General features: G+C 60.6%; 2 protein-coding genes across 16 annotated transcripts in view; both read left to right on the forward strand.

Annotated features, from left to right (window-relative positions):
* BCAS3 (BCAS3 microtubule associated cell migration factor) overlaps positions 1 to 5,624 on the forward strand; it is a 539,137-nt gene extending 533,513 nt beyond the window's left edge. For 11 of the 15 annotated variants that reach the window (XM_075994398.1, XM_075994401.1, XM_020281164.2 and 8 more), the window contains 2 exons: positions 1,456 to 1,546; positions 4,806 to 5,624. In XM_075994398.1, the coding sequence (XP_075850513.1) occupies positions 1,456 to 1,546; positions 4,806 to 4,842 (128 nt within the window). In that variant the 3' untranslated portion in view covers positions 4,843 to 5,624. The remainder of the gene's footprint in view (positions 1 to 1,455; positions 1,547 to 4,805) is intronic. The other 4 variants (XM_012775078.2, XM_012775286.3, XM_012775162.3 and 1 more) reach the window with 1 other exon arrangement.
* A 7,079-nt stretch (positions 5,625 to 12,703) lies between these two features.
* On the forward strand, positions 12,704 to 21,779 carry TBX2 (T-box transcription factor 2). The gene is made up of 7 exons (XM_012774178.3): positions 12,704 to 13,421; positions 14,550 to 14,817; positions 15,808 to 15,954; positions 17,112 to 17,188; positions 17,288 to 17,451; positions 17,883 to 18,520; positions 20,702 to 21,779. Exons 1-7 carry the CDS (start codon positions 13,027 to 13,029, stop codon positions 21,152 to 21,154), a joined length of 2,142 nt encoding a protein of 713 aa, XP_012629632.2. The 5' UTR covers positions 12,704 to 13,026; the 3' UTR covers positions 21,155 to 21,779.
* The last annotated feature ends 900 nt before the right edge of the window (positions 21,780 to 22,679 follow it).

Raw genomic sequence — 22,679 nt, forward strand, 5'->3', positions numbered from 1 at the left:
TGGGGTCCCCCACCCACTTGGGCTTCCCCAGCTCTCCCCTCGCCTCACTTAGTTTTCACCCCTCCCAGGGAATGCTCCACCCATGGCTCCGGGAGCACCCACTGTGGGGTGAGGGGCGGCTCCTGCGCCGCCGAGCTCAGGAGCAGGGCACGGTGTGGCTGTGCCCCCCTCCTCTCAGACGGAGAATGACCCCTCCCCGTGTCTCCGTCAGCATGCCCTCCCAGGTAACGGGGTCACTTCTCCTTAACAAAGCCAGCCACCTCTCTCCACCCCCTCTGACACCCTTGGGTTTGACCGGCTCCATGTGCAGTGGGGGCAACACGAGGATCCGGCTTTCTCATCCGTCACTCATTTCACGAGAGCTGAGGTGCTGCCCTTTTAGTTGCTGCTCAGTCTGTTGTCCCCCTGTCCCCTGTGGCCTGCCCATCCTAGCCCATGGCACAGAGGGGCAGCTGAGGGCAACAGGCCCCTTCTCCAGAAAGAGCCCGCGGGGAATGGGTGGACACAGCGGGCTGGATGTGGGGACCAGTCTTAGTGACGCCTGGTGTTGTCAACATCCTGTGGCCTGCACCAGTGCCAGTTCCCATGGGTGGTGCATAACCCAGGGCTGGTGGCTTCTTATACTCCCTTGGTTTTGCCATCTGCAAGACAGAGATACAGCACCTGCCACCCAAGGGTACCAAGTCCCTGGAGAGTGTGAGGTCACAATGAGATTGTCTTATGTCTGAGTCCAGCCACTTACCTGGGAGCCACTTCTCGCCCTTGCCCTACTTGGGGGCCTGGGGAACAGCTGTTGTAGAGCTAACCTTTCCCGTCAACCAGCACCACCACAGCTGGGGGAGGGGCGTTGCTGCTGGGGATGCTTCGCTTGTTCCCTGTCGCAGCGCCCCCAGGGCTCTCTCCTGGGCCCTGGCCAGTCTCTGGTGGGCTTTCCCTACAAGCCCACCTCAGCTGCTGGAGAGCTGCCTTGACCTGGGGGTCTTGGGGTGGGGGAAGAAGGCAGCGGCCAGAAGCTGGGCCAGTGAGTCAAAAGGTCCAGAGGTGGCCCTGAAAACTGTGCAGCCTGCCTCCCTCTCCCCTTCCTCTTCCAGCAGCCCACCCGCATGGGGCCCTGTCTGGCACCGCGCGGGCCATAGGGCCTGGTCTCTCCCTTCCCAGAGCTGTTCTTCGTGCTCAATGTGTGACTCCTCTGTTCCCACCCTCATGCTGACAGAGTCCTGGCACTGTCACAACAGTTCCATCTCTGGGATCCCAAGAGTGACCAATCCCCGGCCCCTACACATGCATGTCACTGTCCTCCCTGACTGCAGAACTCCACTGCAAGCCTACCCTCCTCCCGGTGTGGTACCTGTGCCTCCTGACACCCTCTCCACCTGCTTGCAGAGATCAGTGTACTTCTCAATCGTTGTCCATATCTTTTCCAAAAAGATTCCTCAATGCTTTTCTTTTCAAAAGGGAAAAAAAAAGGAAAAAAAAAACAATGTCAACAGCCCAGCGTCCGTGAGCAACCCAACAGTAACAAAGCAGGCATTCGGGATGGAGGAAGGTAAGGCCACACATTTCCATTTGCCGCTTGCTCCTAGGGCTGGGCGGCCGGGGTGACTGGAGGGGAATCTGTGTGCGCCCTCCTCCACTGTACGCCCCACGCTCACTGTCTGTGCTCAGTGGGAAAAAGAGAGAGCGTGCGAGAGGAACATGTAGAAAAGTGCCCAGGAGACTGTCCCAGGGCCAGCCAGGCCCCTGGTTCTTTCACTGTTAGTCCATGCTGACGAGTGGGCCCCACCTCCCCCTCATTCATTCATTCAGTCATTTCAGAAATGTGTTAGGAGCACCAGCAATTTTCCAGGCCCTGTGATTGCCACTGGGCATACAGAGACAGAAGGTACAGATCCCGCCCCTGAGGGGCTCTCCACCTGCATGGGGGGACACACGTTGGGGGGTTGGAGGGCCTAGTCTAGGAGTCAGCACAGAGCACGATGGGCCCGACCAGCTCTGCCAGGGGAACAGGACAGGCTTGCGGAGGAGTGGCCATTTGTGCTAAGCTTTGGAAGATGAGTAGGTGTTCTGGGGCCTAGAGAGCCTGGAAGGGCTCTTCCGTCAGAAGAAGGTCTATGAGCACAGGCCCAAGGGCCTTAAGCAGCCAGGAGAGTTGGGGAATCCAGAACTGCACACATTGGTTACTTTGGTTCCTCAGACATAATAGTGGGTGACACTAGTGAGGTGGGGCCTGGGGGCAGGTCATGGAAGGCCATTTTGTAGCGCTGGGGAGTTCAAACCTTATCCTTGGGACTGTCATGAGTCGTTGAAGGCTGTTAAGCAGAAGGGAAAGCAAGATGAGGTTTGTGCTGTAGATGGACCACTCTGGCTTTGGTATGGGTCTGCAGGTCAGAGACCAGGTGCACAGTGCAGGCCTACCCAGGGCAGGGGCAGTGAACGGAGAAACCCGGCAGAGCCTGGGTTACCCGGGATGTGGGGTGAGGGGGAAGCCTGCCCGCTTCCATCTCACCCAGGCCTAATCAGTGAAGGGAAAGTGGGAGCAAGGCATCTCAGGCTCACCTGGCCCCGAGGAGCAGCAAATTCATCTTGTAAGCCCCTGGGCAACCGTCCCCACACTGTCACATGCTGGGGTGGGGTGTGACCACTCAGACTCATGTGGTGGGGTCACTGAGGCTGCTGGGGGTATTGCTGGGGTCCTGTCCCCAGGGCAGTGGGGGCGCCGTGCTTGGTCCCAGGCTCTGGTTTTCTTGGCTTTCCTGGCAAGGTGGATGAGTTGGCATTTTGCATCAAGGCTGGTGGGGCTGTCCCTCAGCTCTGAGAAGGGGCTAATTTTCCCCTATCCTGGTGGCCTTTCCTGCTCCTTCATCTGGGGCTTTCTTCCTTGGACCTGGTGTGCAGGTCCTAAGGAAGCCCCTGCTTCTCTTGCTACTGCTGGTGCTCTGCTGGTGCTCCTGCCCTCCTGGTCCTGCTGTCAGCGCCCCCTAGTGCTGGGACGGCCGTGCATGAGGGCAAGGGCCTGGAAACCCAATGGAATGGGGCCTCAGCGACCGCCCCGCACACTCCTTGACTTGCTAATGGGGAAAGAGGGAAGTGGAGGGAGACCCCTTGGAGTCTGAAGCTTCCATATAGAATTCCCAGGGTCTGCTCTTCGATTTCCCATCGTCTTCTCATGGCACAATGGTTTGTACCCCCAAATTAGGGTGAGATCTAAGAATGAGCAGGAAAAAAGAGATTCCAGCCAGCAGCCACCTGCCTTGTTTTCTATTTATACCCAGTATATCTCTGGGCTTTCCCCAGTAGAGGCCCAGCAGGGCAGCCAGCGTCTCTTGGAGAGATCAGGGACCATGGCCAGGCCTTAGCTTATGTCCACAGGCCCCTCCTTCCACAGCCCCCAAACTGCTGAGAGGTCCTGGTGTCCCAGTGCCCCATCCAGTGCAGGCCTGGGCCCCAGACTTGGCTGATTGTGTCCTGAGGGTCCCTCACACCTGGGCCCAGGTGCCTTCCTTTCCCCCACTCCACTCTGTGGCTGCTGCTGGGCAGCCTCAGTGCTTTCGGGTGGCCTGCAGGGAGGAGGGTCAGTGGTTAGTTCCTGGCTGGCTACTGACGGCCATGACCCCTTTCATGCCCTAACCAAAGCCAGCTGTGCCGTGCGTATTGTGGCTGTTTCAAGTGACTGCCTCGAGGTCCTGCACTCCTGAGGTGGACAGGCCAGATGCCCCCAGTCACTAGCAGGTGTGCCTTGGAGAAGGATAAGTTGCAGGTTGCCACATCTTGGCTTCTGACAGACCCCAGAGACTGCCTGGATATGTGCGTGACCCCAGCTCAGAGCACACTGTGAGGGACTGAAAGGCAACAGGAACTGGCCACCTTCAAAAAGCCAAGAAGTAATTTCTTCCTTGTATTCAACAGCAGGGAATTCTATTCCCAACCCACCTGCCCCAGAACCTGTCTTGGGTCAAGAGACGCTGGGCAGTTAGGGTGCCCATAGCTGGACGAGAAGGCCAAGTTGCCACAGCCAAGCTGGCAGCATGGCTGTGCAGGGGCCAGGCGAGGGGAGGAGGGCGGGAGCCTCCCTGCCTGCTTTACAGGCTGACTCTGAGCATGTGCATCCGAGGGACACCTGGGACACTTGGGGACTGAGAGGAAGGGAGAAAGGAGTCGACCGAGGTAAACCAGAACCCTTTCTCCCTTGGAGTAGGCCCCTCTCAAACCAAGCATTCCCTCCTGCAGGGAAACAGGACACTTTCCAGGAGGTGCCAGAGATGAGCCAAGGCCTGGCCGGATTGTGTGGGTGTGAATGAGTGAACAAGTGACCGGCACGGCCGGGGTGGAAGCTCCAGGGCCAGGTGGGGCAGGAAAGGAGAGGTGGGGACAGGTCAGGCTGGGAAGCTGTGGTCCTTCCTGTGTCCTGGCTTTTCCCTCCGCCTCCCCTGTGGACTTGGGGAGCATGCTGGCTGAGCATGAGTGCGTGTGCCGGTGCGGGCTCGTGTCCTGCAAAGAGCAGTGCCATCCACACCGGTCGTCAGAGTGGCCATACTTCTGGCCTAAGGGGCTTCCCCACAATGAGGCAAAGACCGTGGTCTAAAACTGGAATCTGCCAGCCAAGGGGGCTTCTCTCTTCCCTGGCTGAGCCTCCCTGTGACCTGAGCTGCCGCCTGCCCATCTAGGGAACAGGTGGAGATCCCCCTGCAGAAGGATGTCACTGGACCCAGAATGGTGCCTCAAGGCAGGCAGCCCGGCCCAGGTTGTGCCCCGCCCCACCCCACGCCCCATGCTGACCATGCCTGGCCCTCTCCTCTGTCTTGCAGAACTTCAGCGAGAGGGAAGCATCGAGACTCTGAGTAACAGCTCCGGTTCCACCAGTGGCAGCATCCCAAGAAACTTCGATGGCTACCGATCTCCACTCCCCACCAATGAGAGCCAGCCCCTCAGCCTCTTCCCTACTGGCTTTCCGTAGGTACCAGCAACCTGCTTCTGGCTGGCCAGCCCGCTCGCCTGCTGGAGGAGGGGAGAAGCCCCCCTCTGGTCCTACCCTTCAGTCTCTGCTCCTCTTTCATCAACCACCTTCCCTAAGCTTAGTGACAGCAGCCACCCATCCTACCTGGATTGAGAAGAGACCCTTCTCCAAAGCACCTTCGTGTACCTGACCTCTGCCGCACCCGTCAGTGGGGGCTGTGGCCAAGAGAGACTGCAGAAGCTCAGTCCCTTCTCTGTTTGCACATGACATCCTGCATTGGATCCGCTTTTGTATTTTTTAACATACCCATGGGGGCCTGGAACAGTGGCCGTATCTTGGGTGGGGAGAGGGTGGATGGTCTAGCAGAGCATTTGACCCTGCGTGGACAGTCTCAGCCCCAGCCTACCCTGGCTGTGACACACACTGCCCCCAGCTTCCCTTGGTCAGCCCCCCTCCAGCATGGGGTGAACTGAGGCCCAGAGTATTAGGGAAGGAGGAGGGAAGGAGACAGCTCCCCTTCTTCCCTTCTTTCCCCATCTGCTCGTGGGAAGAATTTGTTTCTTATCTTTAAGCTCTTTTTCCCTGGTCCTGTACTGTTCAGTGAAGGAAACTGGTTACTGAGGCCCTGTCGAAAGTGCACGTCTTGTCTAATAAATCACGCTGCAATTGGTGTCTATCCTTGAGTTGCTGGGGTCAGGGTCCTCTCCAAATGCTGAGCAGAGTCCTGTGGCCTTATTGCTGGGCTCGCAGCACCCCCTCCTCGTGCAACTTGTGGTGTGGGAGGGCAGGTCTATGGAGGGTAGGAATGGGAAGCAGAACTTTTGCTCTGGAATCTGTGTGGGGCCTGATTTAAGTCCATTCTCCAGGTTCCTTGCCTGTTACCAGAGGCATGTGTCGGGGTACCACAGGCTCAGAGCCCCCCCCATGGCAGTCGAGGCCAGTCAGGCCCTCACCATGTGCTGATGTTGCTGTGGGGAGGAGCGCTTGGCAGAGCCTCTGGCCTCATCTTTGGGACACCTTGTAATTGCCTCTCTTTTCAAACTCAGAAGATGGAAGGGCGGTCAGAGAAGATGGGTATTCATGAACCTATTCTAGAACCTCTGATGACAAGTTCCTGATTTTGTTCCCTCCCCTCCCAGTTCTGGACCTAAAGTGAATGACAACAAGGAGACAGGAGCAGGGGGAGCAAAAAGGTGTGTTGAGCAGGACAGAGATTAACGCTAGTCCTAGTTGCTCTCTTCCCTGGCCCCCACATCCCAGAGACCCCAGGAAGGCCTTGTGTGATTGAAGAAAACCCACTGAGCCACATGTGGTTTGGGGTGAAGTTTAATGGAACAGCCATAGAAGAGTTGAGTTCACAGACAAGTGGGACTTCCATCCAACCATCTGGCCGGAGCTGAGGCCCCTGCCCACTTCACACACACCCTGCTTTCCTTGCAGTGAGAAGAGACTTACTTTTCAGTTCTTGCCACCAAATCAGTTGGGCATGTTGGGAGAAGGGGGCCTGAATCACACTAGGATCTGTAAGCTCAGGAGACAGTCCTGCACAGGGTGGCCTAAGCCAGTCCCTCCTGCCTGAGCACCTGCACGGTGAGAAGTCACGCCCAAGTGAGGCATGCTGGGAACATAGGAGGCCTGGGCCTAGCCAATGGGGGCTGCTGCAGGAGCTGTAGCTTTTCCCCATTTCGCTGATTGGAGACATTGATGGGCCGGGCACCACCCCCACACCCCAGCTACAGCAGTGTTTCAGTCAAAAGGGGCCAGGGAGGAGAGTGCCACCAGGCTGCCTGTGAGAGTGCCACCAGTGCGTGCTGCCCATGGCCTGGCACCCTGGGGATGGGTCCAGAAGCTCCAGGAGCTCTAGGAAGCACGAGCCCCTCTGAACCCACCCTAGGGCACGTGGATGGGGCAAAGACCTTGCTGCCAGGAGCTCTCTCAGCCATGCGGGGAACTGGCTGGCAGCTCAGCGTCAGGAGTCCTCTGTGGCCCAGCCCTTCCCCTCCAGTGGGGGCAAAACAGCTGTGGCCTCCTCCAGTCAGGGAAAGTGGTGGGTGTAGGGCTGGACTTGTCGGCTGAGCTTGCAGGACAATCTGGTTATTCATCTGCTCGAGCAGTCAGGCCAACTCTGAGTATGTGGGGGAAGGGTGAGGATAAGAGAGGCCAGATAAGCTGGCCCCATGGCGGCTGCCACTGGAGCACAGGTTATCAGAAAGGCCTTGGGCCTGGCCCCTGGCTAATTGGAGAGGTTATAGACCCTGCCATAGTCTGCAATCAGCTGGAAGTGAAAGCTGGGCCCCAGGGTGGGGGACCTTACTGTCCATTGGCCCCCAGAGCAGTCAGCATCCTGTCCTCTACAGATAACATCCAGGGCAATCTCTGCCTCGCCCTCAGCCCCAGCAGACCTCATGATGGCATCACCTAGGAGGTCATCAGAACATGAATCTAATTGTGGCCAGACCAGGTGACCTTGAGGAAGCCGTGTGACCTCTCTGAGCCTCACAGCACCACCTGTTCAATGGACAAATTACTATGAATTCACTATCAATTTGATGGAGGAAAATATCTTAATTGATCTGGAAAGAGGCTGGCAGGAGCGGGAATGGCAACTGGAGGAGCATGGGTACTCTGAAGGATTGATTTGAGAAAAGGCTCAGTGGTCCCAAGGCCCATTGGGGCACACAAACATCAACAGTAGGGCCAGCTCCTGGGTAAACAAGCATAGGTCAGGCCAGGCAGCCCCTAGTCTGGAATTGGAGATGGTTTGTCAGTACTAATTTTTTATTTTCACAGATCAGAGACTCTATCTAAACTAGAATGTACCTAAGAGCACTAGTAGATACTCGTTTTTTTGCAGATGACAAGCCTGAGTCCCAGAAAAGGACAGGGCCTTGCCCAAGGTCACGAAGTCACACAGCTAGTCAGCTGACCCCTGTCTGCACCTTGCTGCTTCCTGCCTCAGCCAGTTCCCTTAGAGGGGCCTGAATCTGAGCTGACCTCCCGTGCCCCCACACAATCCAGGACTCTGATCCCACTCCCCCATGCCTCACTTCTTCAGGCTTCCAGCCTGGGCCCCTGACTAACTCAGCAGCTGCTCCCTCATGCCTGTGGAACTGGGAAAGCAGCTTCCTCCTGCAGACCTGGAACTGGAAGCTCTAGGGCAAAGAGACACAGCATCCTGTGTGCCTTGTATTCAAAGCAAGAGCCCAGAGGAGGGTGGAGGCCCTGGAGTCTCACTACTGCCTTGCTGTATGAGCACGGGTAGGTAGGTCGGCAGCAATGGACATCACCACCTTCTAAGGTGTGGATTTGGGCATGCTGTCTTTTAAAGTCCCAGGGTCCCATCTGAGCTCTGTCACCAGCACTCGGGTGGTCTTGGGTAAATTGCACCTCGGGGCTTCTGAGTCCTCATCTATAAAGGGGGGGGGGAGGAGTGGGGAGAAAGGAGCATGTCTTGCCTGGAGGAGCGGCAGAGCCCAAGCAGGCAAAGGGGAAACTGCAGGTCAAGAAGGCAAAAGGGTGGTTCGCTGCACTGAGGCCAATGGGACAGGCCAGGCCAGGAAGCTCCTTAACAGGGCGTCAGGAGGGCGGAGGCGGTGCAGCTGGAGCGCTACCCCCAAACTGCTCCAGGGAATCCTTCCCCCTCCCCCCACCTCCTTGCATCAGCGTTTCTGAAAGCGAATCAAGAGCCTTGTGAACGCGAGTGGGCCAGCCCCGCCTTTCTGTCGCAGGTGGGCCCGTTCTAGGGGTCCTTCCTGCGCTTTTCCCCCTCTCTCAAACCACTCAGCAGAGTGCCCTGTACGCGCTCCCGTGATCCCAAACACCTGCACCCATGATTTCACATTATGCACGTCCACACATGCAAGTTCATAGATGCGCACCTCACTTTTGCCAAGCGCACAGCCGCGATCCGTGGAACTGCGACCCCAGAGTAGTGAGTAGTCTGGGGATCCCCCCAAACTCTGCGAAAGTCCCCCAAAGTCCGGCGGAGACGTGGCCTTGGTTCTGGGCCATGTGATCTCGCCCTCAAGTACAAAGCAGTGTCCCTCGAGGGCCAGGTCTGTCCCGGCCCATAGCAGCCAGGCTGGGCCTCCGTCTTCGTATCAGCCTAGAAGACGAGGGACAGGGCCACACAGGCGGTGGCTGCGGAGGCACTCCCCGGGGCCTAACTATAGGAAGGGGCCCCGCCGCCTATCCTGGCAAAGGGCCGGGGCCACACCGCGACCAGGAGGGAGTTGGGCTGCGCCGCGTCCCCCGCCCCATCCCAACCCGTTGGCCCGACCTTGCGCGGAATAATTGGGACTGGAGAGAGGCGACGGGCGGGCGGCGGCTCCAGAGAGACTGCGCGCCTGTCAGCCGCAATTTGTTTAAGTGGACGGGACAGACCGGGCCGCTGCGGGCTGGGGTCACCAAGGCCGCGGCCCCCACCCCAGCCAGACCTGGGACCGCGGGGGAGCCCGGCCCGGCCGCTAAACCGGGCTGGCTGGCGCCAAGGCTCCGGGAGGTACGGGTCGGGCAGAGAAGCCGCAATGGGAAGCAAGTCTGTCCGCGGGAGTGTCTTCATTCACGCACACACACTGCACGTCAAGACTGGGATGGACGCGCCCAGTGGCGTCCACACAGCTGGTCATACGCAAAGGGCCACACACGTCACCGAGCTTAGCCTGGGCACATTCATATGCTACCGAGCGCTTAATGCCAGTCTCACGCCAGCGCCCCGTTTCTCGGGAGCGCGTCCGTCCACTCTGCCACACGACCACACATCCCCACACATCCCCGAGCGTTCCTGCCCGAGGGTTCCACTCCGCGCGGGCCCACTCAAATCCACGCCGGTCGCGCAGACGAAGACAACGGTGGGGACCCCCTTTGAGGTTCAACCCGGGGAACGTCCCAACAGTGTCCCTTGACCCTGCGGGAGGTTACGGGCCAAAGGACGGACGGGCAGCCCAATCAGGCTCAGGACCGCGGCCCCACCCGGCCCCGGCTGCCCCGCCCGATTTCGTTGTTGCGGGAAGCGCGGAGCGCACTGACCGCGCGCGATGGGCCTAAGGCCCGGAGGCCCGCGCCCGCCCGACGCCCCGGCCCAGGACCGCCTGGGAGAGGGAGGGGCGGCTGAGCGCGCGTCCCCCGCCCGTCTGCGGGGCCCCGCCGATGCGAAGTGACAGGGGCCGGAGCTTTGTTGTGGAGCCTCGGCCGCCTGGCGCCAGCCGCCCCCGCCCGTGCCCTCCCCCTCCAGCCCCGGGCGGCCTGCGAGGCGCCCCCCGGGGCCTCTTAAAGAAACACGCACACTCGGCCGGGGGACTCCCCCAGGGGCGCCTGTTCCTGGGAAGGCGAAGGAGGGTAAACTCAGGAGGGGGAGGGGCCGAGCCGGAGCTGTGGGCTGCGCGGCGCCGCTCCAGGGCCGCCCAGGCCTCCCCAGCGCCAGTTTTCGATGAGCCAAGGATATTCCTAACTGGAGAGTCGGACTGGGACTGGAAGCAGGGGCGCGAGGGGCCGGGGGCAACACACGGTACCGAAAGCGTCCGCAGCAGGACTTCAAGGGGTTGTGGGACGCTGGGGCGGGGCAGGCGGCGGGATCCCGACAGGAAAAGAGCCTGAGAAAGCCAGAGGGCAGGTCGGTGGCTCTGTAGATAGGATTGCGGTCCCCAAATATAGCTGCAGCACCATCGCCGCTGGGTTTCTTGGGCAAATAACCCAGGCCTGCGTGTTTCAAATTCTCCAGGCCTTTGACCCCAGGACCAGCTACGGACTCTCCCCAGGAAAATGTCTAAAATGCACTCGCTTAGATGTACACACATTCTTACAAGTACGAAAATCCACACATCCACGATTTCGCAAATGTATTCACGGATTCCCAGGCACTGGATTCTGGGCTAAGGAAAGCTGCCCTGGCTATTAACTGGTAATTCCACCGACTGCGCAAACGTGTCCACACGGGTCCCACCCCAAGGGGCCACATCTCGCCTAAGGTGGAGCTGGCAGGTCTTTGCCTGTGCAAAACTGCAATGGACCTTGCTCCAGCTGCGTAGACTGCGCAACGCGGAGCAAAGATTCGTTCTGGGCAGAGAAGAGGTACTAAGACAGACGTGACCTAGCCAAGAGCGAGGTCGTGGAGAAAACCCTGTGGGGGCAGTGCCAACATGTGCGCCGCGATGAGGAGTTGTGAGAGCCTGGGGTTGGGTCTGGAAAGTAGAAAAAAAAGTCGTGGAGGACAAAATACTTATGCTGGTATCGAACCCGCACTGCCAGGAGCGATCCGGCCGCTACTAACCACCTCTAAGCGTTGAGCTGCGAGGTGCCCTGCCACTGGGTGTGCGCAGCGGGCGGGCACCTGCCTAGGTCACTGTTGGATGTATGTGCCCACCACGCGGGCGTAGAGCCCGTGCGGGCCAAACTCACCCACACTTGCGTGTGTTGTATGAGTGGGAGTGTCACCCGTGGCTAGTGCATGCTCCATCTTGTCCTTGGAACGCAACCTGCAGGGCCCGAGGGTCCGCGCCCGAGCCAGATTCGAGACAGGTGCGTGGTCGCTCCACTCTCCCATTGCACACCTTGAGTTACAACTCTTGCTGCACACGGAGGGCACCATACTGGGCAGGAAACACACACACACACCAGGGGGGGGAAATACTGGGGCTGCTGGAACACTGAAGACTAAGAATGATCGCGGGGGCGGGGGGTTAACCACAGGTGCGTGCAGACACCCTGACTCCCGCGCGTGTTACTCAGCACTCCTGAACTTGGGAGACATGCGCTTCCAAGAGACGGAAACAAACCCTAGAAAAGTGATTAGGAGAGCAGAGAAAGGATGCCGATGTTCAGAAAGGGAGACTTGCATCTCCAGTACCGGATACGGCGAAAATTCGTTCAGTCGCGGGTGCAGAATCCAGGGTCCGGGATCCGCCCGCACAGTGCAGCCTGTGCTCAGCAGAAGGTGCGCTCACCTTCGAGCCCTGAGGACCCGCTCTACCCGCCGCCTGCGAGCTCAGGGCTGAGTCCAGGGCCTGCCGGGAATTCCAGGTTCCTTCGGAGTCTTCCTGTGAGAAGAGGCGCGGGCCTGGGGGTCCCCGGTCTCCTGAGCTCAAGGCCGCCGCGTCCCGCTCCCGCCCGCGCCAGCCCCAGCAGGGCTCTGCCATGGCTCCACTCACCAGCTCCCGCCACCTGGATTCCGCTCCCGGACCTCGGCCACCCGAGCCTCCCGACTCTCCCGCCCACTGGCCTCGCTTTACAGAGCCTGCAGCCTTCTTCCGGAGCGCGGGGACCCCAGGCGGCGCCGCGACTGGGAGCCGGGTCGGAGGCCAGGCTGGGGCGCGGGCCAGAGCTGCTGGGCCTCCAGGCGCGGGAGAAGGAGGGTGCTCCCTCTCCTCTCGGGGCCGTGTCAATGCTTTGCACTTGGGGCTGGCGTGCGGCTGGGGGTCCTTCCCCAATGCCCTGGGACCCCAGCACCCATTGCCTTGGACCCTGACGGCGGGTCAGGTCGGCCCTCCGCACTTTCCAGTCCGGGCGCAGGCAGGCGCGGGCGCAGGCGGCGAGGTGGGGGCCGGGGCAGGGGGAGGGGTCTCGGGCCCGCCGGCCCGTCATTGGTTAATATTTTATTCTGTTGACATGTTTTCTTACTGCTGAGGCTTCCGACACCTTCTCCCCGGCCCCCCCTCCCGGCCGGAGCTTGGCCTGAGCTGTCAAAACTCCGCCCCCGGAGACCCACAATTGGTCCAAAAAGCGTAAAATCAGCAATCAAGGGGGGCCTGGCTCGTTAGCGCAGGGGATCCGAGCAGGGCAGGACATGTGAGATAGTCACAGTTTTCCAGAGATCACGACAAGATCTAACCAGTCGCGCGTGGTCCCCGGCGCCGGAGCGGGCCAGCCCAGCCCAGCCCAGCCCCGCGCAGAGCCCCCGCCGCCCCCGCGCACACAGCCCCGCGCCCCTTGCGGAGCGCGGGACAGGGAGCCGGGAGGAGCAGCTGCCGCGCCCGCCGCGCCGGTCGTCCGTCCTCCGCGCGCGCCGCCGCCCGGGCCGGGGGTCCGAGCCGCGCGCCCCCGGCCCCGGCCCCCGGGTGTCTGGGCCGGATGTCCCGATGAGAGAGCCGGCGCTGGCGGCCAGCGCCATGGCTTACCATCCGTTCCACGCGCCACGGCCCGCCGACTTCCCCATGTCCGCCTTCCTGGCGGCGGCGCAGCCTTCCTTCTTCCCGGCACTCGCGCTGCCGCCGGGCGCGCTGGCCAAGCCGCTGCCCGACCCGAGTCTGGCCGGGGCGGCGGCCGCAGCAGCAGCGGCCGCGGCAGCGGCCGAGGCGGGGCTGCACGTCTCGGCACTGGGCCCGCACCCGCCCGCCGCGCATCTGCGCTCGCTCAAGAGCCTGGAGCCCGAGGACGAGGTGGAGGACGACCCCAAGGTGACGCTGGAGGCCAAGGAGCTGTGGGACCAGTTCCACAAACTGGGCACGGAGATGGTCATCACCAAGTCCGGGAGGTAGGGCGGCCAGCGGCCGGCGGGCACGGGCGCGGGCGGGAGGGCGGGCTGGGGACCGGACAGCACCGAGCCCGGAGCTCTCGACTCCCAGCTCCCGGTTCCCGGCTCTGGCCCCGGCGCCACGCTTTGCTCCCACAGACAAGCAAGTTGATTTTTCTCGTTTGGCACCGGAGCGAATTTCTTTTAAAACGAAAACACCAAAATCCCCCGAATGAAATAAAACGAAAACATGCTCCTAACGAATAGCCACAACCGATCCAAGTCCCAAAGCCGTGGAGGCCCCGCGCCTTGGCCCTGCGGCTTGGCCCTGGCGGTCTCCCTCTTTCTGCCTCCGGGTCCGTCTCTGAACTCCGGGGAGATGCAGCGTCTTGGGAGAGTCTGGGGGCTGCTCCGCCCCTGGAGCCCATAGTGGGATCGGCCCTCCACTACTCCATGCCGGGTTGCTCGGTTCCCAACAGCAAGCACCTAGTCAGCCGAGAGCCCCCGCCTGACCCCGCCAGGGATAGTGTCCCCCGCCACAGAGCTCGGAGCTCTGGACATCCGCCGCCCCAGGCCTTGAAGCCAGAAGAAAGCCACAGTCCCCAACCCCGCCACCCCACGACTCAGCCACTGAGAATGCAGGCCTTAGGCTCACCCTCTTCCCCCGAACTGCAGGATCAGGGCCCCTGATCAGGCGCTGTAACCCAGTTCCCCAAACGAACACCCTCCAGATTTATTTCTGAGCGCTTGGGTCCCGAGTGGGTATTATACTCTGAACGAATTTCGAGGAGATTCAGGAGAAAAAAGTGTATTTCTAGAGGGCCCAGATTTCTTTCCTGGGCATCGACTTGCATCTCAGATCAGGGAGAAAGAGGCTGTCCGGCTCTGAGCACGGGACAGAAGGGAAGCCGTACACCAGAGGGTCTGACAGGCAGAAATGGGATCTCCCAGGAGCAGCAACCACAGGTGGGGTCTCCTGGGCAGTGATAAGAGGGCAGAGCAGGCGACAACAGGGAAACAACAGGAAAGACAAACTGGAACTCCAGGCAGTGGCGAGCGGTGGTGAGGGGGGATAGAATGGAGAAGAGGGGTCCTTAGACCTAGGAGAGCCGGGTCCCAATGGAATCTCCTCCCTTCCTTCCCTCCCAGGAGGATGTTCCCCCCGTTCAAGGTGCGAGTCAGTGGCCTGGACAAGAAGGCCAAGTACATCCTGCTGATGGACATTGTGGCCGCTGATGACTGCCGCTATAAGTTCCACAACTCTCGCTGGATGGTGGCAGGCAAGGCCGACCCGGAGATGCCCAAACGCATGTACATCCACCCAGACAGCCCGGCCACGGGGGAGCAGTGGATGGCCAAGCCTGTGGCCTTCCATAAGCTGAAGCTGACCAACAACATCTCTGACAAGCATGGCTTCGTGAGTGTGGGCTAGGGTGCGGGTGGGAGTCGAGATCAAGATCGCAGCAACCAGCACACAGCTGGGGAGCAGAGCGGGGCAGGACTCCCCAGCAGGGAGCGCTGGCCAAACCCCCAGAGTGCCCCTGTCCCTTCACTGCCAGTAGCCCGTGCGTCCTGGGCCTGGGCCCCAGGACTCTGCTCTGTGAGCCTGGGGAATGGCGGCTGGGTGGCAAGCTTCAGGCTCTTCACATCTCCCTTCCAGTCAGGCCTTTGAGGGCCCTCCTAGGGTTAAGCGCGAGTCAGGTGAGGCCGGGACTGTGTGTGCAGTGCTGGTCCCAGGGAGGTCACCCTGCTCTTGGCCTGTGGTGCTGAGCTTAGAAAACCTACCCAGGACCTCAGCTTGGCCCTCACCCTTCCCCAAGTCCCATGTCCCCAGCCTTCCTCCAAGACTAGGGGATTTAAAAGTTCAACCCGCACCCCTGGCCCAGGCTCCCTGAGTCCTTTCCCTCCTCCAACAGGCAGATGGCCAACTAGGACGACAGGGTTTGGGGGTTCTCTCCATTCCTGCCTGAGCAAGTCCCCAGAGAATGGGGGGCTCCATGGGGCAAAAGGATCTGCCCATTCTGAGGTAGCGAAGTTGCTGGACCCCCCTCCCCACCTCGAGGTTGGAATCTTCTCACCATGGGCTTAGTAGGGGGCTTAGCAATGGGACCAAGAAAAGAGGTTAAGAGTGGCATTGTAGGGTTTTGTTCTGTTTTGCGTTGCTTTGTTTTATTTGTGTCCAACTGGAGGAAAAAAATGTTTACGTGGCGACAGAAAGGGGGGAAAAAGCTGTGGGGAAAAAAATTGAGGAAAAAAATTGAAGAAAAAGAAATACAGGTGAAAAGAGCAAAGAAACAGAGGAAAATGGGGGAAGGGGCAGAACCAAGAGAGAGACAAAGAAATTGGGAGGAAGAAGTCGGGTCCCCAGAGACAGAAAGGCTCCGGGTGACCCGCGCCCTCCCCGCAGACCATCCTGAACTCCATGCACAAGTACCAGCCGCGCTTCCACATCGTGCGAGCCAACGACATCCTGAAGCTGCCGTACAGCACCTTCCGCACTTACGTGTTCCCAGAGACCGACTTCATCGCTGTCACTGCCTACCAGAATGACAAGGTGCGTGGGGTGGGCGGTGGGCCCGGCCCCTGCACCGACGCCCCTCAACACCTGCAGCCTCCAGCCCGCCACTGACCCCCGTCCCCGCCGCCCCCCAACCCGCTCCGCGCTCGCACGGCCACTCCCGGCACCCACAGACATCCTCCAGCCTCTCTTTCGAGCCCGGGACACGTACACACAAGCTCCCTGGGGGCGCGCGAACAGCTGGGCGCTCGTTCGGGTGGAGATGTTTGCTTAGCAATTAGCAGAGACTCCAGGCCCGCGCTGACATTTTTACATTTTATTCGTTTATTTCTTGGCTCAGGAATGGGAATTTAAATGAAGAGAGGGCGCCTGAGGCAATCTGCCCGAGTTTTCGCGATTCTTGGAACCCGGGGCCCAGTTTTCACTTTCCTGGGGGAGCCAAAGGGTGGGACAGGTGACACGGCTCCTCAAGCGCCCATGGCTACTGTTCTGGGTCAGTCCGGGCCCCGGATCCCTTGGAAGGTGCTTAGAGAATTTTCCCTCAAGTTAAAGGGTGTTTTCTGCTTGCTGCCCTTTTACACCATCATTCTAGTGGGGCAGAGCAACACCCCCACTAGGCCTGTGCCCAGTGACCACTGTCGGGCGAATGAGAGGGCACGAGCGCTGGTGCCGGTTGTTCTGTCTTTGTGAACCGACCCATACGCCTGCCTTTGCTGCTCCATTTGGGGAGCCTTGGATTCTTGTGGAGACGCGTGAATTCGTTTGGCTTTGTGGGCACTTGTTCGTTCTGTGTATACTTGCGTGTGCGCGGGCCGGCGAGTCTGTGTGTACCTGCGGGCTTAACGCGTGCGCTGCTGTCGCCGTGCGCGCCTGCTCAGGTGCGGAGTCGTTTAACTTGCATCACAGCGCTGGCTCGTGTGCCTGCTCGGCCGATTTCCACTCTACGAGCACAGTTTAGGGCCGGTGTGTTGAGGGATTATTCCTGGAGTCTTCGGAGGAGGAGAGACCTTGTCACTTTTTTCGAGGTCCGCCCGCCGGCCTCACCTCGGGGCGTCCCATCCCAGGCGGGCGGGTACCAAGAGGACACTCCGCGGGTCTCTCCTCGGCGGCCCGACAGCCGCTGACCTCGGGATGCCCCCGGCCAGGCTGGAAGAGACACGGCCTGACCTAGCACGCCCCCTCGGTGTCCGCAGATAACGCAGCTGAAGATCGACAACAATCCCTTTGCCAAGGGCTTCCGGGACACCGGGAACGGCCGGCGGGAGAAAAGGTGAGGAGGGAGCAGGACGCCCCCACGGCGGGTGCCGGCGGGAGTAGGAAGCAGGAGGAGTGCGCTCCTCGCTGACCCGCTCCCTCGGCTCGTCCCCAGGAAGCAGCTGACGCTGCCGTCTCTGCGCTTGTACGAGGAGCACTGCAAGCCCGAACGCGACGGCGCCGAGTCGGACGCCTCGTCCTGCGACCCTCCCCCCGCGCGGGAGCCACCGCCCTCCCCGGGCGCAGCGCCCAGTCCCCTGCGCCTGCATCGAGCCCGAGGTGAGGTTCCGGGGGTCGGACGGGAGTAGGGAGAGGGAGCGGGAGAAGGTGTCCTCGGGGCGCCGGGCTGCCCTTTTGCTCAGCGACCGGCTCGCTAATCTTCGAGGCCTGGGAGGAAGCGTCAACGATGTGTCTGGGATGGGGCTTCCAACCCAGGTCTTTCCTGTGAGGGTGGCCCCTGGTAGCCAGACGGTCCTCTGGGCTCCGAGCTTGGCCCCTCGGGCGCTGGCGGCTCTGTTTTCCTCTCCAGGGCTCAATTGCTTCCACTGTGGGGTCTTGGATTAGGTGACCTGCGGCTGCCCCTTGCCTGACTCTAGACGCTCCTCCGACTCGCCTCCCCTGGAGCCTTTTCAAGTCTCCCGGGCCCGGAGAGGGCGTCGCGTCCGTCTCCGCCCGGCCGCTGTAACCCCGCGCTCCTTCTCTCCCCGCAGCCGAGGAAAAGTCGTGCGCCGCGGACAGCGACCCGGAGCCGGAGCGACTGAGCGAGGAGCGCTCCGGGCCGGCGCTAGGCCGCAGCCCAGCTCCGGACAGCGCCAGCCCCCCTCGCTTGACCGAACCCGAGCGCGCCCGGGAGCGACGCAGTCCGGAGAGGGGCAAGGAGCCGGCCGAGAGCGGCGGGGACGGCCCGTTCGGCCTTCGGAGCCTGGAGAAGGAGCGCTCCGACGGCCGGCGGAAGGACGAGGGGCGCAAGGAGGCGGGCGAGGGCAAGGAGCCTAGCCTGGCGCCGCTGGTGGTACAGACTGACAGTGCGTCGCCCCTGGGCACCGGACACCTGCCCAGCCTGGCCTTCTCCAGCCACCTGCACGGGCAGCAGTTCTTCGGGCCACTAGGAGCCGGCCAGCCGCTCTTCCTGCACCCAGGACAGTTCGCCATGGGCCCCGGCGCCTTCTCTGCTATGGGCATGGGTCACCTGCTGGCCTCGGTGGCAGGCGGCGGTGGCAATGGTGGAGGCGGCGGACCCGGGACCACCGCGGGGCTGGACGCAGGCGGGCTGGGTCCCGCGGCCAGCGCAGCAAGCACCGCCGCGCCCTTCCCATTCCACCTCTCCCAGCACATGCTGGCATCTCAGGTAAGGCCTGTGATCTGGTGGCAGAACAGAGGGAGGAAGAGCTGCGAGCTGGGTGGCTGAGGCGAGCAGAGGGCTTGAGTGGGACCAAAGGTGCTCCGAGTGTCCAACAGGCAAGAACTCCATAAAGGGGAGGCCTGATGGACTCTTTCCATGACACCTCGGTTCTGAGAAACGAAGACTGTAGGTCCAGGGTCTGGCCAGGGCACTGCATCTGACTCCCGTGTGACCTTGTGCAAGTCCCTTACCTTCTCTGGGCCTGTTTCATTCCCTATAACCCCAGCAATGAGTGAGGCACCCATCAATAGTCTTCTGACTCTGACAGACCAGGGCTGCCCCTGGCTTTTGCCAAGTCCGCTCTCCTGGCGTCAGGAAAAATTTTCTGGGAGAAAAGACCCTGGGTTCCCTGTCAGTCCTGAAAGACTAGGGTGGCTGGATAAAGGGAGAAGGAAATTTTGCATTGTTTTCTGGACAATTGACCACCTAAATGACCCACCTCCCAGACGTCTCTGGCCCCATTCAGGCCCTATACAAAGTCCTCTACCCTGGCAGAGGACAAGACTGGTCTGTTCCCCCAAGTCCCCCAGGCACATCTCAGGGAAGGGGGGCTCAGTTCCCCAGGCCCTGGTTGAAATTCTGAGCTCCCACGGGAGAGTTTATGAAAATGTGGCCAGCGGCACACTAAGGAGATCTGATGGGGAGAGCGGCCTCTTTGGTTGCTTGGGTGGAATATTCCCTGTGGAAAGATTTGGAATCTCTTCATTCATTTTCTTCCCTCTGAGGTTTCTGGCAAATTGAACCCTTGAGATCTTATCTCAAGGGAAGGAAAATTGGAGTTCAGGTCTGAGAAAGCTCCTTTGGTTCAGAAGCAAATATTTTTAAAGTTGGGGGGGGGGTTCTGAAATGAGTTTGGAACAGAGCTCAATGTCAGTGTGTATGGACACTTTGAGGTTCCAGCATCACATATGTAGGGCTCTGGGCTGCAGGAGAATGGCGTTCAGGGCATTGGAGGTTTAATCTGCACCCTTGTTTCTGTGTGTATGTGAATGCCTCCTCCCTGTACAAACTCTGCTGATGAAGGCGGGTGTCGTTGAGGTCATGGGGAAGTCAGGGCTTCTAGACACAGCCTGCTCAGCAGGTGCACAGCCAGGGTGAGAGTACCCAGCACTCAGGGGGCATCAGCTGCTACAAGTACTGGTGGTTAAGTTCTCAGACCAGTGCAGCCCTTCCCAGCCCTCAGGTAAAGCCAAATCCTGGGACATCTGTCACCTCCTTCCTTCCTCCCAACCTGAGATGCTGGGTCTGAAATGTCCAGCAGGGCTTGACCCCCTCAGGAAGGGTATTTTCTCACTGACTCAGCTACCTCTTTCCTTTTCCCTGCTTGAGCCAGGCCTGAGGCTTCCAGGGGAGCCCAGAACAGTCAGCCCCCTGCCCTCCTCCCCATGCCCACACACTCCAGGGAGTGAGCCATTATCTCAAAGGTCAGATAATCCCAAACTCAGGCCTCATGAACTCAGGCGGTGTCTGTCCAGGGTTCCTGGCTGCTGCGCTCTCCACAGGCAAAGACTTTGCATTCCTTCCTCAGCTGCCACTGAGGTGCTCACGCCAGGAGTTCTCTGCAGAACACTCAGGCCAGTTTTCTGAACTGGTTGGCACCTGTGCCCTTTTCCTGGCGCAGGCAGGAGACCCCTGAACAGGTGAGCAGGCAGAAGGGGACTTTCCAAAGCTCCTCCCCTAGCCTGTGTTCCCTCAGCCCTTTGGAGCCTGCAGACAGGAGGGGTGGGGAGCACTGCTCTAAATGAGCAGAACCTCCCAAGACAGCCGGAGCGGCCTGCCTGCCACCTGGCCCTATGCCTGCCTGGCTTCCTCCCCCCAGGCCTTTGCCTATGCTAGTTCAGCCACCTGGAATGTCCTTTCCCTTACCCCTACTGTAATACCCAGCACAGAGCTTGATGGCAGGCCTTTGCATCATAGCCTGAAATAATCTCCCTCTTCTAACTGAGTTTGGCCATGGCTCATGCCTACCTGTGCTGCCTGTGGTCATAGTTATGTGAGCTCTGGTTTTATATCCCTAACACAGCCGGGCAAGGAGTGCTGGTTACAGCACCACCCCCACCACGCAGACCACCCTCAGAAATACCTCAGGCAGGACGTCTAACCCTTGTCTTGTTCTGTTTCTTCTAGGGAATCCCAATGCCCACTTTCGGAGGCCTCTTCCCCTACCCCTACACCTACATGGCAGCAGCGGCCGCAGCCGCCTCGGCTTTGCCGGCCACCAGTGCTGCGGCTGCGGCTGCTGCGGCGGCTGGCTCCCTATCCCGGAGCCCCTTCCTGGGCAGTGCCCGGCCCCGCCTGCGCTTCAGCCCCTACCAGATCCCGGTCACCATCCCGCCTAGCACTAGCCTCCTCACCACCGGGCTGGCATCCGAGGGCTCCAAGGCTGCAGGGAGCAACAGCAGGGAGCCCAGCCCCCCGCCCGAGCTGGCTCTCCGCAAAGTGGGGGCCCCGTCCCGTGGTGCCCTGTCGCCCAGCGGCTCAGTCAAGGAGGCGGCTAGTGAACTGCAGAGCATCCAGAGACTGGTGAGTGGGCTGGAGAGCCAGCGAGCCCTCTCCCCCAGCCGGGAGTCGCCCAAGTGAGGGGCTGCCCAGCTGCTCCGCCGCCATGCAGGCCTCCCGGGCTGCCTGCCCCTGCTGCTTGGGACGTGTACAGCACAGAATGGGTATTTATTTAAATAAAGGAGCAAAAGTGGGCTGCAGCAGCCAGAATAGAGCCTCGTCTGGCACGTTGGGGCCTGGGAAACTTCCCTGGGCCTCAACAAGAATCGGGCTGCCGGGAACACAGTCGCTTTGGAGCCACCGGACTCGGTCCAGATCTGCTCCAACATTAAGGTGTGGCGTCGGAGGGGTCTCTCCGGTCTTCCAGCTCAGTGGAGAGGCCTTATCTCCGGCCCAGCGGTCCCTTCAGAAGCCAGAAGGTGCAGGGGCCAGGGTTGGGGGCTTTGAAGGGTGTCCTAGAGCCCTTGGCCTTGGGGCCGGACCGGACCGTGTGAGAAACTGGGGTGGAGGATGCAGGAGCCAGTGAAGACTAAAGTCAGTGTAGACTTGAGCTGGGGGACACCTGTCCTTTCAGTCGTCCCACCTCTTCCCCCAAGAGACGGGCACCCCTCCCACCCCTGGGTCAGCGGAGGGAGTGGCGCTTCTGCCTTGAGTCCCCAGGGAAAAAAAAGATATTTATGAAATAAATGGTAATTTGTGTAAATAAGCTTTAAGGTTCCCAGAATATGCAAATTGGTATTAATTTATTCAAAGGTGTACATTGCTGTGTACATATATTTAGAGATTAACTCATAGCATTTAATTTTTTTCCATTTTACATGAGCATCTATATTGTACAGGGCTGAAGGGGCTCTTGGCTGCGGGAGAAGGCCCCGAGCCCCGGAGCAGCCCCCACCCACCCCGCCGGCCCCCCGCCCCTCCGCCCGGGCTTTGCTCGCCCGGCCAGCGGGCTCCACCTCAGGTTTTCACTTTTCGCTTCGGAGCGAGAACGAAACGACAAAAACGCGAGAAAACAATAAAACGCTACCATGCGAAGTGAACGGCGGCGCTGTGCGCTCTGTGGGCCGCGCGGGGCTGGGGCGCTGCAAGCGCGTAAAGAGGGACCAGCAGCGGGGACAAAAGGTCGGGCGCCCCTTGCTCAGCGGCAGCTGCACCCCGGAGGTGACAGCTCGGCTGGGGCCTCGGGCAGAGCCGCGAGGCCGAGCGGCGCCGGCGCGGGGCGCGGGCTGGGCCAGGAGGCGCCGCGCCGCCTCGCGCCCCCGCGCCCCTCAGGTCCCCCGCGTCCCCGGCCGGGGCCGGGCTCCCTCTGCTGGCCACTCGCCGCCTGTCCGCCGCTCCACGCCTCGTGCCTGCGCACTGGAGCAGGAGAGGCGCGCCCGAGCGCCCTGGACTCCCGACTCCCTTTTTGGGGCACCGTGGTGGAAATGCATCCCCTCTGGGTGCGTACTCCTGCCCCCTCCCTTCCGAGGAGGGATTTGGCGTGCCCTACCCACAAATACCTCTGACCCTACTAGAGAAACATTTTTTCCGTGTCAAGACTGTTGACTAGAGTGGCAAAATCTGGCCTAAAAGTTCTTCCCAAATCCCTCTTGGGGGTGTGGAGAGT

This window comes from Microcebus murinus, chromosome 18 (assembly GCF_040939455.1).
Source record: "Microcebus murinus isolate Inina chromosome 18, M.murinus_Inina_mat1.0, whole genome shotgun sequence".
NCBI lineage: Eukaryota > Metazoa > Chordata > Mammalia > Primates > Cheirogaleidae > Microcebus > Microcebus murinus.

What these genes read in the sequence shown, in the direction of transcription:
- TBX2 (XM_012774178.3), top strand. Translation starts at nt 13,027, where the DNA reads ATGAGAGAGCCGGCGCTGGCGGCCAGCGCCATGGCTTACCATCCGTTC. An exon ending in GTCATCACCAAGTCCGGGAG is followed by an intron (nt 13,422 to 14,549) that starts GTAGGGCGGCCA and finishes CTTCCCTCCCAG; the next exon opens with GAGGATGTTCCCCCCGTTCA. An exon ending in CTGCCTACCAGAATGACAAG is followed by an intron (nt 15,955 to 17,111) that starts GTGCGTGGGGTG and finishes CGGTGTCCGCAG; the next exon opens with ATAACGCAGCTGAAGATCGA.